This window comes from Danio aesculapii, chromosome 14, assembly GCF_903798145.1.
Source record: "Danio aesculapii chromosome 14, fDanAes4.1, whole genome shotgun sequence".
In the NCBI taxonomy this organism is placed as follows: Eukaryota; Metazoa; Chordata; class Actinopteri; order Cypriniformes; family Danionidae; genus Danio; species Danio aesculapii.
Window position 1 is genome coordinate 4,436,304 of NC_079448.1, and position 19,900 is coordinate 4,456,203.

Genomic DNA, 19,900 nt, shown 5'->3' on the forward strand with positions numbered 1-19,900 from the left:
GAAGGCCTTTATATTTTAAATTTAGTACTCTTTTTTTTATAATTTTTCGCTTATATTTGTATATTGGGGGCAGCATGGTGGCACAGTGGGTAGCACAATCACCTCACAGCAAGAAGGTCACTGGTTCGACCCCCGGTTTGTTGGCATTTCTGTGTTGAGTTTGCATGTTCTCTCAATGTAATGCTTAACATAAAATTTAAAAGGCAGATTTTATTGAAACAGGGCAAGATGGTGGCTTAGTGGTTAGCACTGTCGCCTCACAGCAAGAAGGTCGCTGGTTCGAGTTTGGGTCAGTGGGCATTTTTGTGTGGAGTTTGCATGTTCTCTCCATGTTGGCGTGGGTTTCCGTGGGTATGAGTGTGACTGAGTGTGTATGGATGTTTCCCAGTGATGGATTGCAGCTGGAAGGATATCCATTGTGTAAAACATATGCTGGATAAGTTGGCGGTTCATTCCGCTGTGGCGACCCCTGATTAATAAAGGGACTAAGCTGAAAAGAAAAAGAATGAATGAATGAATTTGTATATTGACTTATATTTGTGATTCAAGTTTTTATTTTTGCTTGTTTATTTATGGCAGGGGTCAGCAATCTCTGTCCTGGAGGGCCGGTGTCCCTGCAGGATTTAGCTCCAACGTGATTCAACACACCTGTCTGGATGTTTCAAGTATACCTAGTAAGACCTTGATTAGCTTGTTCAGGTGTGTTTGATTTGGGTTGGAGCTAAAATCTGCAGGACACCGGCCCTCCAGGAACAAGTTTGGTGACCCCTGATTTATGGTTTTGAATTGCATTATGGGACCTTGATCTCTCTTTCAACAACTTTTAACCTTAAAAAAAAGGACTTTTTATTTTTTTAATAGTATAAATTGATATATTGTCTGGGTGTTGTATATTTTTATAAACCGGCAGAACATTTTCTGTTATTTTACAGACTTATTTCTCTATGTATTTATTATTTCTTATACATTATATTATTTCAAGCTACTAAAATGTCGATAAAAGTCACTTTGTTAAACTGTAGAGTTGAATTTTCAACATCAAAATATGTAAATCACAAAATACGGAAACTGCTCATTAACAGATTATTTTTTACAATACATATACACTGATAGTTTTTTAAATATATATAAATAATTAGTACTTTTACATCTAATATTAATATATTTTGTATGTCTAAAATTTATTTTTTATTTACAGCATCTATGCTGGTGTTGCAACACTTAGGACTACTCTTCTGTATAGTACATTAGGTTAGGGGCGAGTGCCACCCCTTGTGCTTTTTGGATAAACAGATAGAGTAGACAGTCAGGACTCGGAAGACTCTTCGCGTGTTAATTATTTTGTTTTCACATAGTTAGTTAGCTAGATGCTTCTGGGAAGTTAGATTTAGTTTGGGTTTTGTTCTTCGTTTTTTTAGCGCCGCCCACGTCCCTTCTGCCAGCTCTCCTGTTTTCCCCGTCTTTGTATTTGTCTCAGTGTTGTAAATAGTATATTTTTGCCTTACTCTATTTTGGATTAATTCGTTGTTTTTGTTCACTTTTGGGTATTAATAAAGTCACAATTTTTGGTATTATTTTGGTTGTCTTTTGCACTTATTCACTGTTTGTATAAATATATTTTAATTACATAAATGTCAAACCCCACCATCCCCTAGACCAGTGTTTCCCAATCCTGTTCCTGGAGGCACACCAACAGTTCATGTTTTGGATGTCTCCCTCATCTGACCCATTAACTTCAGGTTTTGGAGTCTCTTCTAATGTTCTGATGAGTTGTTTCTGGTGTGTTTGATTAGGGAGAGAATGAAAATGTGTACTGTTAGCGTGCCTTCAGGAACAGGGTTGGGAAACTCTGCATTAGAAGAGACTCTAAAACCTGAAGATAATGGGTCAGATGAGGGAGACATCCAAAACATGAACTGTTGGTGTGCCTCCAGGAACAGGGTTGGGAAACACTGCCCTAGACTAACATCAGGGGTTTGTAACAACAGTAAAGAGTCAGACGGCGTGGCTAAATCTGTGTGAAATGTGTGGAAAATCCAGGCCTTGGAGTGGGATCATGTGTTCAACAAGCAGAACGGAAGATCTGTATAAATAAAGGGCAGATGTGAGTCACAGACAGACGCGGAAAATCACACTCTTTTTCTCTTCTTTTTTAAGTTTTGTTTAGAGTTTGACGAATTGTGCTGCGTTTTGTCGTTTCCATCAGAGACTCCAAACTGATAAGTTTAATCACCGCCTGTTAATTATTAGTTAATTATTATTATTAGTCTGTTTTTTTTCTGCTGAACACAAAATATATACAGTATTTGTGGTGTTGGAAGCAAACGTTTGTCTCTGTTGTTTAGCACTGTGGCCATGTTTGCATGTTCTCCCCATGTTGGCGTTGGTTTCCTCCGGGTGCTCCGGTTTCCCCCACAGTCCAAACACATGCGCTATAGGAGAATTGGGTAAGCTAAATTGACCGTAGTGTATGGTGTGTGTGTGAATGTGACAGTGTATGGGTGTTTCCTAGTACTGGGTTGCAGCTGGAAGGGGTATCCGCTATGTAAAAAAACATATGCTGAAATAGTTGGCGGTTCATTCTGCTGTGGCGACCCCAAACTAAGCTGAAGGAAAGTGAATGAATAATTTATATTCTTCAACTGCACATGGTGGTTGGATATTTGACAATTGCTACACATTTGCATTGTATTATTAGCACTATCATTGTTAATTGTGGTAAATATTCCTAATAAAGACAGGTTTTGTTTGTATCTGCACTCACTCTCTGGAGGAGCGAAGTCAGGTCTGGACATCTGATAGCCACACTTGATCATTTTATAAAACTTTGAGTCCACCAGGATGTTTGGATACGGACTCTTTCCTGCAGAAACAAGAATTTTAGACATTCGATCAAACATTTGTGCATCATTGTGTTCACATGAATCACATTGACTCCTGTATATCAGCATCAGCCAACACATAGAAACACATGACTGTCTTTATCCTCTACATCAGTGTTTCCCAACCCTGTTCCTGGAGGCACACCAACAGTACATATTTTGAGTGTCTCCCTTATCTGACCCATTAACTTCAGGTTTTGGAGTCTCTTCTAATCTTCTGATGAGTTGATTCAGGTGTGTTTGATTAGGGAGAGGTTGAAAATGTGTACTGTTGGTGTGCCTTCAGGAACAGGGTTTGGAAACACTGCTCTACATTACATCTTCTGATTTTGCATTTCAAACCATACAATCTCCTTTTTGCTCAAATCTGAATGTAAATGATGTTTGGAAAAAACAAAAAAAAATGTTGTTAAAAACTGACCTCCACTAATTTCAAAATATTCACTAAAAAGCGTTAAAAATATTAATAGTTAATACTTCTCTTCACACACAAATCCCTAAATTTATTATTATTATTATAAATAATTATATTAGTTCATTCATTCATTGTCTTTTCGCTTAGTCCCTTTATTAATCTGGGGTCGCCACAGTGGAATGAACCACCAACTTATCCAGCACATGTTTACGCAGCGGGATGCCCTTCCAGCTGCAACCCATCTCTGGGAAACATCCATACACACCCATACACTATGGACAATTTAGCCTTCCCAATTCTCCTGTACCGCATGTCTTTGGACTGTGGGGGAAGCACCCAGAGGAAACCCACTCAAACGCAGGGAGAACATGCAAACTCCACACAGAACGCCGACTGACCTAGCCGAGGCTCGAACCAGCAACCTTCTTGCTGGTGAGGCGACAGCACTACCTACTGCGTCACCCCGATTATATTAGTTACATTTTATTATTATATTCTTAACTCAAACCATACATCTAAAACCGTTTTATTAATTTGTTTATTAATAAATAGAAATGATTAACACCACAGAAGAAAATAAACAAATCTGAAAATTCAATGAAAACTCATAATGTATTCAAACTAGTCATCAGTAATTTACTGGATACTGAAATGAATAAATATGAGCACACAATTTGATTATTTTATGATTATTGTTATTTTGAACAATTTATTTTACCTTAAACCTTTTCTCATAAATGTATATTTTTTATTATGAGTACAGTTAATAAATTAGATTAAAATATTCAACTATATATAACAATAAAGATGTACAGGGATTATGTAAATTTCCTCTGATGCATTTGTCAAATGCTTCATTCATTCATTCATTCATTTTGTTTTCGGGTTGGTCTCTTTATTAATCCGGGGTCGCCACAGCGGAATGAACCGCCAACTTATCCAGCATATGTTTTATGCAGCGGATGCCTTTCTAGCTGCAACCCGTCATTGGGAAACATCCACACACACTCATTCACACTCATACACTATGGCAAATTTTGCTTACCCAATTCACCTATAGCGCATGTCTTTGGACTGTGGGGGAAACCGGAGCACCCGGAGGAAACCCACGTGAAACTCCCACACAGAAATGCCAACTGACTCAGCCTTTTTGCTGTGAGGTGAACATGCTACCCACTGCGCCACCATGACGCCCTCAAATGCTTCAAACATTACATTTTGTTTTAGCCTCTTGTGTTTTTAAAAGTGTAATTGTTAGGACTCTAAGTGAGCATCCAATGCTATTATTAATACAATTTCACAATGATTATAGTAAAACAGCTCTACAGATATAATACAAATAATAATAAAACGAGATTTTATTTTATACAAAAAGGTGTCAATAACTAACATTTTAATTTCAAATGTAAAAATGTTTTTCTATTATCAGTATTGCTAATAAATTTAAATATTTAATTTTTTATTAAAATTAACAAGCAACTATAAAAATGTACAAGAATTATGTAAATTTCTTATTATAAAAGCATTTGTCAGGACTCTAAGTGGACATCCAGTTTTATTATTAATACAATTTCACAATTATTATAGTACAAAAAAAAAACTCTACAAAAATAATAATAAATAATAATTAAAGACATCTTATGACGTCAACTGAATTCAAAATAATTCACCGAAAAGCATTAAAAAAGCATAAATAAAAGAATTAATCTGGATTATTATATTTAAAACAAAAACCATCTATCTGAAACTACATGATTAATTAGCTCTGTTACTTACAAAGACATTATTAAAAACCAAAAAATAGTCAGCGCCAATGGTGTTGTGGTTAAGTGTGTCGACGCATGCACTCCGGTGCTCACGGCGACCCGAGTACGATTCCCAAATCATATCAATCCCAAACAAAGCATGTCAAGTTTTTAAAGAAATGAACTGGAATTTACCACAGTTTTAATGTTTTGATTCCAAATGATCTTTTAATGTGTATTGTATTATGCTTTATCGTGAAAATTTGTATTTGAAATTATTTTAATAAAAAAAAAATCAAAAAAAAAAAAAAAAAAAAGCAATGCCCGATCTCATCTGAACTCGGAAGCTAAGCAGGGTTGGGCCTGATTAGTACTTGGATGGGAGACCGCCTGGGAATACCAGGTGCTGTAAGCTTTTTAAAAAAAAAAAAAAAAAAAAAAAGTTTGATTCCCGCCTCGTGGTCCAATGCCTAACCTTCCCCTCTCTCTGCTCCCCATGCTTTGCAGTCAACACTCTACACTTTCCTATCCATTAAAGGTGAAAACCCCAAACACAGAATTATAAAAAAATACACAAAACTGAAACTGAAAATTGTAATTCCAAATGTAAAAATGTATTTATACCAGTAATATAGCTATATATCAGGGGTGGCGAACCTGCTTGGCATGATGAGCCAAAAAAAAACTTTATCACTGCAAAGAGCCACACAACAGATGCGCAAAACATACTGAATAGTCTTTGAATGCTTAGTAAATTTTCGGAAAAGCTGAGTTTGCTTTTCTGCCTGACCTTTCAGTGTCTTTACCTTGTGCTTGCGAAGTTCACTGCCTTTGGGAAATTCCCGGGCTACGGCAGAATGGAGAGAGGTGAAATGGCGCTCGAGATTTGAAGCCATAAAATGTGACAACGAAGTCTGGCATATCAAGCACAATGGCTTTCCATTTCTTTCAACAAAAAAATATAAATCCTCCCATTCAGATAAAAATGTTCTGCGCTCATCTTCGTATTTACGCTTAGCTGTACGCTTTCCTGACTCTGCTATGACGATTGATATTAACGAACTGCACGTCACTCGTGTTGCGCCCCAATCACACGGGGCTTCAGTGTCAACCCTTGACTGAAGGCGTGTCTGAATTTAGAGCTGAAACGATCGTCATAGAAGCGTCAGAAAATGAAATTCAGTCAGCAATAGGCCACTGTCTAGCAGGTGTATTTGCATACAGCGATCTGATTGGCTGACGCGCCCGTTGGCGCTTGAAAAGTTGAGCTACTCCCAGCTTCTGCAGCGAGCAACGCTGAAGCCCCATGTGAATGGGGCATTAGTCAATTGGTTAATGTATGTTAAATCGCGCGAGAGGTTGAGCCGCACAAGAGCAGTAAGCGAGCCGCGGGTTCGCCACCCCTGCTATATAGGGGTTAGATTTTTTTTTTTTTCACATGATTAGATTTTTTTAATTGCATTGAACAACCCTTTTCCCTCCAAAATTAAAATAATTAACTTCATATTAAAATTAACATGCAACTATACATGATAATAAAAATGTAGAGGGATTATATCAGTTCTGATAAAAGCATTCGTCAAATGCTTAAAAATTCAACTTAGGCTTTGCCTCCTGTGTTTTTAAAAATGTAGTTATTAGGGCTCTAACTGAGCATTCAGTGTTATTATTAATACAATTTTTATTACACCCATACACTCACATTCACACACACACTCATACATTACGACCAATGTACCAGAGCAATGGAAACCAGAGCACGTCAACCCACGCCAACACAGGGAGAACATGCAAACTCCACACAGAAATGCCAACTGGCCTAGCCGGGACTTGAGCCAGCGACCTTCTTGCTGTGAGGTGATAGTGCTAACCACTTAGCCACCGTGCTACCCATAAAAGGTAAATGTATCCCTTAATTCTAATTGGCTGATTGGAATGTCGTTCCAAGATCAACATAGATGTTAATCGTTCTTGGTGAAATCTGGATGGCGGATGTTGTTGCATGCATATATTTTGGGCTATAGCCAACAATAACATGCAACTATACATGATAATAAAAATGTAGAGGGATTATATCAGTTCTGATAAAAGCATTCGTCAAATGCTTAAAAATTCAACTTAGGCTTTGCCTCTTGTGTTTTTAAAAACATAGTTATTAGGGCTGAGCATCCAGTGTTATTATTAATACAATTTTTATGCGTAATAACTTGTACAATCTCATTCAAATGAATGTGTGTGTGTGTTTTTAAAAAAAAGCCCCTCTCCCAAAAATAACCATCATTGATGCAAGAGCAGATTATACAAAGAGGAACACATAACATCATACAAAATTCCACTGTTTGCCACTAATTCAAGAAAATACAGTACAGGAATAGTCATGTGACTGCATTGGCTTATTCAGCAGTGTCTTTACATGCATGGAAATAAGCAGACAAAATGTTCAACAATATTTCTGACAACTTAAAAAACAAAACCAGAGCTTCTTTAACCCTTAATGCTGATTTTCTGACTCACCCAGTGAGAAAATCTCCCACAGCATGATCCCGTAAGACCAGACGTCACTCTGAACCGTGTAAACACACTCGAAAATGCTCTCTGGAGCCATCCACTTCACTGGGAGACGAGCCTGAAAACACACACACAGACATATATGACCACAAACCAGTATGATGTTGCATGCATGTCATGATTTTGCCAAGTACGGTGCGATCCTGGATTAACATCTATGTTGATCCTGGAACATCGGTAGCTCGAAAATGTAATCCATACCTATTCCCTACAACAAAACTGTAAACTATTCCCAAAATCAAAGGGTTTAAACCTAACCGTAAGCCTAAACTTAACATAAACGGTAAACTCATTCATTCATTATCTTTCGGTTTAGTCCCTTTATTAATCAGGGGTCACCACAGCGGAATGTACCGCCAACTATTCCAGCATATGTTTTACACAGCGGATGCCATTATAGCTACCACCCAATACAGGGAAACACCAATACACTCACATTCACACTCACACTCATACATTACGACCAATGTAGTTCATCCAATTCACCTATAGCGCATGTGTTTGGACTGTGGGGGAAACCAGAGCATGTCAACCCACACCAACACGAGGAGAACATGCAAACTCCACACAGAAATGCCAACTGGCCTAGCCGGGACTTGAGCCAGCGACCTTCTTGCTGTGAGGCACTGAGCCACCATGCTACCTATAAAAGGTAAATGTATCCCTTAATTCTGATTGGCTGATTGGAATGTTGTTCCAGGATCAACACAGATGTCCATGCATATATTTTGTGCAATAGCCAACAATACACTGAATAGATCAGATTTATTGGCAAAAAAAATCAAATATGACATAAAAAATCCTGTTCCGTGAAGGTATTTTATAAATTGTCCTATTGTAAATATATCTAAAAGTCAATAGTTAATAGGTAAAGTGCATTTCCAAGCACTTCATTTAGACAAAATGAAAGAATTTTGGATTTTTTTGAACCCTCAAGGCTCGTACACACCGGGTCGCTTTTCATTTGTGTTTATCGTCAGCGTTTTAACGAGACGTTTTTCCGGATTCACACTCAAGCGATTTTCACTGGCATCGAGCAGAGGAGTATGCAAAATCACTACACGCTACACAACTTTAAGCTTCTGACACCCGCTTGTAACACAGAAGAAGACGGAAAGTTGACACGCTTGTTGTTATGGATGGTTCAAGCTGCAGCTCCATCTCTAGTGATGAAGAAATTATTAATGTTCACCAGTGCAATAAGCAGCTCCACATTCATATGGCCTCTGGACATCTTCAATGTGCGCTCGCATTGACAGTTTTGTGCTTGAGCGCTAACAAGGGCTGTTTACTGTAACTTCATCAGCTTGCAGGTGAACAAAAGTGCCAATCTGATTGGTGAAGGTTTTGGCGCGGCGCGTCAAAACAAAAAAACGACCATGACGCCCCATTCACACGAGGCGTCAGCTTCAACGCTTCCCATTCCCTTTGAATGGATGACGTCAGGCATTGCCGAACTGCATTGTGGATCCGTCAGCGCTGCTTCAGAGGCATTGCTCGGTGCAGAAGTTGGGACTTGCTCCACTTTTCAAGTGCCGACGGAAGCTGCTATGATGATCGCGTCAGCCCCAACTTCAGACACGCCCTCTGTCAAGCGTTGAAGCTGAAGCCCCGCGTGAATAGTGCGTGAGGCGTTTCTTTAAAAATGGCGCTTTTACGCTTGCCGTTTTGCACGTTGGTGTGCATGATCACATTGGCGCCCTTTATTTAGTCACGAGGCGTTAACGTCGACGGAAACGCGAGCAAAAAGGCATCCTGGTGTGCACAGGCCTTCAGATTAGATTGTGAAATCTTATGGCATCCTCATAATATGACCTACTTTTTTGCTATCAGAATTTCTTAATTTCTGGTTTCGGATTTAAGAATTTTGAAACTTGAAACCTTGAAATCTGCAGTCTATGAAAATATGTCTAAAAATCAGCCTTAAAAATGCAGTGGTCCTAAATTTCAGGTGTTCAATATTTAAGTTATGAATTCAAATTCAGATTGTTTGGCATATTTTAAGCTCCATAATAACCATACGGGCGTCACGGTGGAGCAGTGGGTAGCAGATTGCCTCACAGCAAAAAGGGTCGCTGGTTCAAGCCTCGGCTGGGCCAGTTGGCATTTCTGTGTGGAGTTTGCATGTTCTCCCCGTGTTGGCATGGGTTTCCCCCACAGTCCAAAGACATGTGCTATAGATGAAGTGAATAAGCTAAATTGGCCGTAGTGTATGTGTGTGAAAGTGTATGTATGGATGTTTGGGTTGCGGCTTGAAACATATGCTGGATAAGTTGGCGACTCATTCCGCTATGGCGACCCCTGATTAATAAAGGGACTAAGCTGAAATTAAAATGAATGAATAAACCATACATCAATTCAATTCAATACACACTATTCCAACCTCCTGTCCCAACTGCTGTTCATCTATAAAATCCAATTCTGTCACATTCAGTCGAGTTTAGCGATTGAGTTGTTAGAATGGAAATTCTGCTCATTTTGAGTGGCCATTGGGCTGCTTTTGTTGTGAAAACCTGGCAACCTTGCTCCATTGACACTTATAGTTTGTTTGTATGTATCTGAAGTTGATTCTCAGCTCTGTCCTATTGACCTTATTCTGCGATGCTGAAGTGTGTGATTGTTTTTGAACTTCTGATTCAGTGACCAATGAAGCGGAAGTGTTCTACCCAGGGATCCGGTTTGGTCACGTGACGTTCGACATATACTCTATCGGAGAAATGACCAGGAATAACAAATGGCAGAAAACGGTCAAACTACTTGCTCTAGAAGCAAGTGTGTTCATGACTATACATAAAAAGTAGAATAATTTATTAAGAAAAAATCAGTTTGCAACATTAAGCAGCATAATGAGGTGATTTTAACGTGTAAAAATCAATAGAAGTGAATGACAGCGGAGATTCCAATGGCGGCTCCCGCTCATACGCGAAGAATAAGGTCAATAGGAGTATAACTGTGGTGTTTATTTCCTCACATTTCCTTTGACTACGTAGTTGGAGTCGTTCATGATGTCTCGAGCCAGTCCGAAGTCACAGATTTTGGCCACTCGGCTGTTGGTGAGCAGAACGTTTCTGGCCGCCACGTCTCGGTGGATGCACTGCAGATTCAGCACAGTCAGAGCATCAGTAACACAAAACATCGCTTCATTACATGTAACTTCCCTCACACGGCTGTAAAGCTGTTGTTTTTATTCAGAAACTCACATTTTTAGCAGCGAGAAAGTCAAGTCCCTGCGCCACCTGAGATGAGAATCTGAGTAAATCATCCATGTCCAGCGGCCACGAGTTCCTCCTGACCACTCCGACGAAGAATCTGGAGAATGTTAAAATATAAAATTGAAAAGGTGTGTGTTTGCTATGGAAATTATTAACTTAAAAGTGAAATCAGTTTCTCTGGATTTACTGCTGAGGATATTTCTTCTAAATTTAGTATTAAAAACTGGCCATTTGGATTTTTTATTTTTTTTTTTAAATCACAAAAAATGAAAAATATGATGTTTTAACCCAGCGGCATTGTCTTGAACATTGTCTTGGAAGAAGTATCATCAGACATTTTATACCACACATATATACACTCACCGGCCACTTCATTAGCTACACCTGTCCTACTCGTTAACGCAAATTTCTAATCAGCCAATCACATGGCAACAACCCAATGCATTTAGGCATGTAGACATGGTCAAGACGATCTGCTGCAGTTCAAAGCGAGCATCAGAATGGGGAAGAAAGGGGATTTAAGTGACTTTGAACGTGGCATGGTTGTTGGTTCCAGGCGGGCTAGTCTGAGTATTTCAGAAACTGCTGATCTACTGGGATTTTAACGCACAACCATCTCTAGGGTTTACAGAGAATGGTCTGAAAATGAGAAAATATCCAGTGAGCGGCAGTTCTGTGGGCGCAAATGTCTTGTTGATGTCAGAGGTCAGAGGAGAATGGCCAGACTGGTTCCAGCAGATAGAAAGGCAACAGTAACTCAATAAAGCACTTGATACAACCAAGGTCTGCAGAAGAGCAGCTCTGAATGCACAACACATGGAACCTCGAGGCGGATGGGCTACTGCAGCAGAAGACCACACTGGGTGCCACTCCTGTCAGCTAAGAACAGGAAACTGAGGCTCCAATTCACACAGGCTCACTAATATTGGACAATAGAAGATTGTAGAAACATTGCCTGGTCTGATGAGTCATGTTTCTGCTGCCACAGTTGGATGGTCGGGTCAGAATTTGGCATCAACAACATGAAAGCATGGATCCAATCCTGCCGTGTATCATGGTTCAGGCTGGGGTGGTGTAATGGTGTGGGGGAGATTTTCTTGGCACATTTTGGGCCCATTAGTACCTATTGAGCATTGTGTTAACGCCACAGCCTACCTGAGTATTGTTGCTGACCATGTCCATCCCTTTATGACCACAGGTGTGCCGATCTTCTGATGGCTACTTCAGCAGGATAACCCGCATGTCATAAAGCGGCGAATCATGAGACTGTTTCTTGAACATGACAATGAGTTCACTGTACTAAAATGGCCTCCACACTCACCAGAATCTCAATCCAGTAGAGCACCTTTGGGATGTGGGTGGAATGGAAGATTCGCATCATAAATGTGCAGGCCGACAAATCTGCAGGAACTGCGTGATGCTATCATGTCAATATGGAGTAAAATCTCTGAGAAATATTTCCAGTACCATTGTTGAATCTATGCCACAAAGGATTAAGGCAGTTCTGAAGGCTAAGGGGGTCCCACCTGGTACTAGTAAGGTGTACCTAATAAAGTGGCCGGTGAGTATATATATAACTAACATAACTCTATCTCTAATTTATATTCTCAGTTTGAGTGATGCATTTATGATTCCAGACAGAATGATTCACATATTTACACACACACATGATGTGCATGTATTTCAGGTCTGTGGCCTCTGGTCTCATGTTGATGTTTATTTGAGGACAGTGCTTTGCAGACTCACCCAGAGCAGAGTTTGTTGGTCTGGATGTGACTGGTCTCATGTCCAGGTAGTGATCAGAGCAGGTGCTGGAAATCCCACTGTCACTGTCAGCACAAACACAATCAAAACATACCATTAATAACTCAATCTGAATATGACTGAGTTCATAACCGACTTTCAAGAAAACTAACTCTTTAGTATTTTTACTACTTTTATTTACGAATAGCATCACCACATTATTGACAATGCTTGTTTTATTTTTCACTAAATAGATGTAGTTGCCTACCCCAAAATTGAGCTAGGACATCAAAGACTAGTAAGTAGAACCACATCTAAAAGGAGTAACTGTGGACGCAAGAGGAAGCGGTCTGAAAGGGATGAGTGGGTGCTAACCTGGATTGTATCCAAAAACATAAAACCACAGCTGCCCAACTCACTGCAGAATTAAATGTGCACCTCAACCTGTTTCCACCAAAAGTGTTCGTCAGGAGCTCCATAGGATCAATATACATGGCCGAACTGCTATAGCCAAACATTTGGTCACTTGTGCCAGTGCCAAATATTGGTTTCAGTGGTGCCAGAAGTGAAAATCTTGGGCTGTGGACCATGTGTATTGTTTTCGGTTGATTCCAGTTTTACTATCTTTTCCACATCTGGGAGAGTTACGGTGTGGAGAAGCCCCAAAGAAGCATAACACCCAGACTGTTGCATGAGTGAAGCATGGGGGGAGGGTCACTGAAGGTTTTGGGTTGAAACATCATGGCATTTCCTAGCCCAATAATTATGCTAAATCGCGCATCATTGCCAGGACTACCGAACCATTCTGGAGGACCATGTGCACCCAATAGCTCAATCATTGTATCCTGAAGCTGGTGCCGTGTGTCAGGATGATAATGCACCCATACAGACAGCAAGACTGGTGACAGAATGGTTTGATGAACATGAAAGTGAAGTTAAACATCTGTCCATGGCCTGCACAGTCACCAGACATAAATATTATTGAGCACTTTGAGGTGTTTTGGAGGATCGAGCCAGGAAAAGTTTTCCTCCACCAGCATCACGTAGTGACCTAGCCACTATTCTGCAAGAAGAGCTGCTCAAAATCCATCTGGGCCACCGGGCAGGATTGTATCTGTCATTCCCAAGACAAATGAATGCAGTATTTCCATCATATTATTGTTTTTAAAGAGTAAATGAGAAATTCACTGAATATCACAGTAACAGAGTTGACAATTGTATCCTAAATATTTTATAAAAATTATGAAAGATGAATAAATGACATGAGAGAGGAAGTAAACGTTACATATTTTCTCTATCAGTGCTGTACAGATTGATGCCTTTTTTTATAACTGATATAACAGGGTTGACCAGAGCGTAGGGTCAGACACAAATCATTTTAGCACAACCAATGATGACTAAATCTAATGATCGCTTAGCTCATATCATATTATTAAGCTGTGCAAACTATTATTATTGTTATTACTTGTTCACATATGTTAATACAGTATTGTGTTTAGTACTGCGTGGACTAATAGCGGATAGCTGTTTGTTAAACTGACCTCCTCACAAACATTCGTTCGGTGCTGACGTTCTTATAATCCGTCACGGGCTCAGGAAAGTTGGGAATGGTCATCACGAAGTTCAGGAAGTTTTCCGCTTTGCTGCGCAGGAAGTTCAGCAGGTCGCCATGACAACAGTACTCCGTGATGACAAGCACAGGCCCTGTAAATGCACCACAGATGAAGCAAACATGGTACAGAACGGAAAGGAAAATCCAGTGTGTGTGTGTGTCGTACCTCCATGTGTGCAGGCGCCCAGCAGGTTGACAATGTTCTTATGCTGGCCGAGGTGACTGAGGATCTTCAGCTCAGACATCAGAGCCTCACGTTCATCGGGATGAGCACTGGCTGCTCCCAGTATGCAACACAACACAACACTACTCACTCCAACTGTCCATACACTGAATAATGACTAGTGCTGGGTACACTCACATCCAAAATAAAACTTTGTTTTGACATAAGATGTGTGTTATTTTATATATTTATTAGGTATATGTGATACAAACGCATATATAAAATACCAAACTTTTTTTGCATATTTTAATTATATTATTTATATATATATATATATATATATATATATATATATATATTATATATATATATATATATATATATATATATATATATATATTTTTTTTTTTTTTTTTTCCTTTCTAAATATACATAATAATATATGCATGCATGTGTGTATTTATATAAACCTAATAAATGTACACTGTACAAACACACACACACACACACACACACACACACACACACACACACACACACACACATATATATATATATATATATATATATATATATATATATATAGAAAAAGTTGTAGATCTATTAAGCTGACATGGTGTATATAATATTATAAATGTCAAGCTGCTATCAAACAATCCATATTAAAGTGTTCGGTAATAAACATGGTATTTCAATAATTCTCAAACCATGGTACTACCTTAGTGTGTATACAATACCGTACTCTTTACACTATATATAAATGTTATGTTTGTTTGTATGATATGTTTTCTGACCTTTGAGCATTTTCACAGCCACTCGTGTGATGTTGTCCTCTTTACCCAAACCGTAAGCTGTGGCCTCCACCACCTTCCCAAACGCACCAGCGCCAAGAGTCTTACCTACACACACACAAACACACATCAGCGTTAAAGGTCCCATGAAGTGCTTTGAAATGTGCATTTTTCTAATTCGAAATTTGCCTCACGAAAAGAGGGCGGGGCATATAGTAGCTCCGGCCCTTTAAAAAAATCAGCCAATAGTGTGTTGTTTTTATGACAGCTCTGCCAGTGAGAGTGATTTAGCTCAAGCACATCAAATGAAAATCAAATGAGAAGCGTCTTGAAGGGGGCGGGGCATGTCAGATACTAGAGAGCATTTGATTGGTCAGAAGATTTGATGAATAACTGAAGTATGAAAAAAAACAGATCCATTTAGGTGGAAGAGACAAAGTACAAGTTTTTTTTCAAGCTTATATGAGGTTTATTTCATCTAAATGTGAAATTTGTCACTGTTTTAGAGCCACACTAGCTTACTAATATCCTTAAAACTAACATATACTGATACTGACATCTAAAAAATGCTATTTTAATTTCACAGGATCGTTAAAACAGGCCAAAAAGTGACATAACTGAAAGAAAACATCTATATACATTGCACCTTTGATTACATTTCAGCAAATGCTTCGGAGTCTGTGTTGCTTCTGTGTTATAGTCTATGTTTGGTAAAATATTTCCAGCCTTTACTGATGTTGTGTTCTGCTTTTTATGTCTTCAACAACCTTTTTGAAGAGGCATTTCATGGTCATATTCCACTGACAATGCTGAGATTCATCTGGCTCAAATGGGGAAGAAAGGCTTCATTCGAAAGAACTGACCGCTCATAAATGAACTGACCTGAACCTCAACAGACAGCAGTTTTCTCAGGCTGTGATAGAAGAGGTGCTCGCATTATTAACACAAGGTCTCAGACAAAATTAATGAACTCTTAATTAACATTTCACAAATCAATCATTTAGATGCCTTGGATCCCAAAATATGAAAATATATACAGTGGAAGTCAAAATTATTAGCCCTCTTCTTTTTGTAAATATTTCCCAAATGAGGTTTAACAGATTCAGAAAATTTTCACAGTATTTCCTATAATATTTTTTCTTCTGGAGAAAGTCTGATTTGTTTTATTTCGACTAGAATAAAAGGAGTTTTTAATTTTTTAAAAAACATTTTAGGGTCAAAATTATCAACCACCTTAAGCAATATTTCTTTTGGATTGTCTACAAAACAAACCACTGTTATATAGAATTACCCTAACTTTACCCTAATTAACCTAGTTAACCTAGTTAAATGTCCCTTTAAGCTGAATACTAGTATTTTGAAAAATATCTAGTCAAATATTATTTACTATCATCATCAAATATAAAATAAATCAGTTATTAAAGATGAGTTAAATATATAAAAATATTGAGGAGTGCTAATTATCCTGACTTTAACTGTATATACTGTATATATGTACTGTATATATACTGTAATAATGTTTATATGTGTACAACAGTCTTTTATTTATGTATTTATTTTTACATTTATTTAATTGAGCACTTTTAGATTTCATTTTACTCTGATTTATAATCATTTGCATTGATTTTATAAACATAGCTACTTTTATTCAACCAGCTATAGTTGTTGTTTGACTGGAAATGACGCAAACTTCTAGAAAAAAGACAAAAAGGTGATGTAGAAGAGGCATTATTGTAGAAAACAACATATTTCTCAGCTTTTATTTGCATTTGAACAAAAAGTGGCATGCTCTAAATGATTCATATCCTTTGCAAACTCTCAAAAAAGAAGGGAAAATATAAGTTCAAAGCATCCTAATTACCCTGATTTATTGGGAAAAGCTGATTTAATCAGCTCAACAGGTGAAAAACAAAAACTCTGTACGGTTGGTTTGTGGACAGTCATGGCTAAGACAAAATAAGTATATATATTTTTATACGGGTGGCACGGTGGCTCAGTGGTTAGCACTGGTGCCTAACATCAAGAAGGTCGCTGGTTCGAGTTCTGGCTGGGTTTGTTGGCCTTTTTTGTGGAGTTTGCATATTCTACCCGTGTTGGCGTGGGTTTCTTCCGGGTGCTCCAGTTTCCCCCACAGTCCAAACACATGCGCTATAGGTGAATTGATGAACTAAATTGGCCTTAGTGTATAAGTGTGTGTGTATATGTGAGAGTGTATAGGTGTTTTCTAGTGCTGGGTTGCGGCCAGAAGGGCATCCATTAAGTAAAATTATGCTGGTTTAATTGGCGGTTCATTCCGCTGTGGCGATCCCTAATAAATAAGGAACTAAGCTAAAGGAAAATGATATTTTTTATACAGCTTATTCTTTCAATATTTCTCCAATAATTGCAGAATGAAACACTTTCTGAATCTCTGTATTGTCATGCGGAAAATGAGCATGCGATGCGTCTTCTGACACGGTCATTTAAGAAACAGAAAGCAACACACAGCATCAGTCACAGCTGCAGGAATTATTGCCAAACATTTAACACGCAAGAAACATGATGCACCAATAAAACTCCAAGCCCAAAAATCAAAGCTAAAACACAAGTAAATAACAGAAAACTAAGTCACTTGATTGTATCTGACAGGAAACCAATTAGCTGTCATGTGGCAAAAACAACAAACAAAAAACAAAAAAACAGGAAATGACATCACAGTGAAGAGCTCTGCAGATCTTGAAATTGGGGAATGAAATATACAGAGGAGCTAATAATTCAAAAGCATACCTGCCAAAGTCTCCCGTATTTCAGACCTATCTCCCACCACCCTCCCGTTTTGTTATTTCTCCCAGGAAAACTCCTATAATGTCAAACATCCCCCCCTTCCCCAGTCCTCAACATTTTAGTTAGTCTGTGAAGCCCCTGGGTCACCAACACTGGTATAGGATCCTATCGCAGTGGCCACACGAAACACGCTTCATAGTAGTAACTAACACAGTACACAGTTCTCAACAGTGTTATTCAGACACCTCACCCCCGAACCTAACATCCATCCCCCGCCCTCACCCCGGTCTCCCGGATTTTCAAGGACAAATGTTGGCAGGTATGTTCAAGAGGGCTCAAAATTATGACTTCAACTGTATGTAAACCTGTAAATAATAAAAGATCAAGTACAGACCGAGTTTGAGTTTGTCTCGAGGAAACTCCCATTTCTCGTTGTACGGCAGCTGTGTTGGGTCGATGAAGGTGTAGTTGTTTCCATTTGTGGCTTCGATGATTTTCCAGCGGATCTCATATCTGGGCTTCTGCGCACAGAGCAAACACACACTGCTCTTTAGAGGATTTCACACACACACACTCATAAATAAAAGCAATTTGATTAAATTAACAGTGTTAAAATATTTTAAAACAGCATGTGATGAATCATTCATGAAGTTAAAGAGAGTTAAAAGGTCAGTTTTATAATGCTTTATTTATATTTATTTACATTTATAAAGTGCAGCAGGAACGGCTTGTTTTTTTATTTAATCTAATTTTCTGTAAAAATAATAGCTCAATGGGGTGGCATGGTGGCTCAATGGGTAGCACTGTCGCCTCACAGCAAAAAGGTCGCTGCTTCAAGTCCCTGCTATGCAAGTTGGCATTTCTGTGTGGACTTTGCATGTTCTCCTCGTGTTGGCGTGGGTTTCCTCCACAGTCCAAATAAATGCGCTAAAATTGTTTGGCTAAAACTGACCTGTTTGTACTTGTAGATCATGAAGATGAGCAGCAACCCGAGCAACACCATTGCCACCGTCGATCCACACATGGCACTGGTGAAGATTTGATCTGACACAAAACACAGTTGAATAAAGTCAAATGATTTGCCCTCCTGTTTAACAGATTCAGGAATTTTTCACAGTATCTCCTATAATATTTTTTCTTCTGGAGAAAGTCTGATTTGTTTTATTTCAGCTAGAATAAAAGCAGTTTTAAAATTTTTTTTAAACCATTTTAAAGTCAACATTATTAGCCCCCTCAAAGCAATTTTTGTTTTCGATCGTTCTACAGTTATACAATGACTTGCCTATATACCATACCTTAACCTAATTAACCTACTTAAAGAGCCCCTATTTTGCATTATAAAAGGTCATATTTTGGTTTTGGGGTCTCCAACAACATGCTGATATGCGTGCAAGGTCAAAAAACACTTTCATTGTCTTATAATATGCATTTATTTTTACCTAATTATCCCAGCAACTCCCATATGATTAGTTTAGGGATTCATTTGTTCCCAAACCCCTCCTTAGCGCGAAGCTAATCTGCTGGTAAAGTCTAGATCGGATACGTGGCCGGCCAGAAGTGCGATGTTCACATTAATATAGCTGCATTTTTTTATGACACTGTATAACAATAATTAATATTTTTACAGTACTGTGGGTTTAGGGTTGGGGGTAGGTGTTAAAAAATACAATTTATTGGGTAATTTAATAGATAAATTAAATAATACTCAGTACAACTACTGTTTTACATTACTGTGACGGTTGGGTTTAGGGTTGAGGTGGGGGTAGACTAAATAAAATACAATAAATGGGAAATTTCATAAATAATATAAATAAATCTCGTTAACTTCCAGCCACATCCATATCCGATCTAGCAACAACCGTGATTGCTCCGATGACCCAGTTTGTTGCGATTGGTTGGCTGCGTTCAGCACGAGAAACACCCACCACAGCTACAGTATGAAGCAGCAGAAAGTATGCGAGAGCCCAATGCAGGGATACAATAAAGCAATGCAGTTAAACACCAGC

The 19,900-nt window shown here is 38.6% G+C and overlaps 1 protein-coding gene across 1 annotated transcript in view; it reads right to left on the reverse strand.

The window, feature by feature from the left end:
• The window catches only part of csf1ra (colony stimulating factor 1 receptor, a), a 53,555-nt gene that overhangs the window by 12,830 nt on the left and 20,825 nt on the right, over nt 1-19,900 (reverse strand). Inside the window, exons 11-20 of the mRNA XM_056471679.1 lie at nt 18,847-18,938; nt 18,289-18,415; nt 15,135-15,239; nt 14,344-14,454; nt 14,107-14,269; nt 12,551-12,651; nt 10,811-10,905; nt 10,582-10,704; nt 7,557-7,668; nt 2,761-2,863 (exon numbers count right to left, since the gene is read on the reverse strand). Coding sequence (XP_056327654.1) covers nt 2,761-2,863; nt 7,557-7,668; nt 10,582-10,704; nt 10,811-10,905; nt 12,551-12,651; nt 14,107-14,269; nt 14,344-14,454; nt 15,135-15,239; nt 18,289-18,415; nt 18,847-18,938 — 1,132 coding nt within the window. The remainder of the gene's footprint in view (nt 1-2,760; nt 2,864-7,556; nt 7,669-10,581; nt 10,705-10,810; nt 10,906-12,550; nt 12,652-14,106; nt 14,270-14,343; nt 14,455-15,134; nt 15,240-18,288; nt 18,416-18,846; nt 18,939-19,900) is intronic.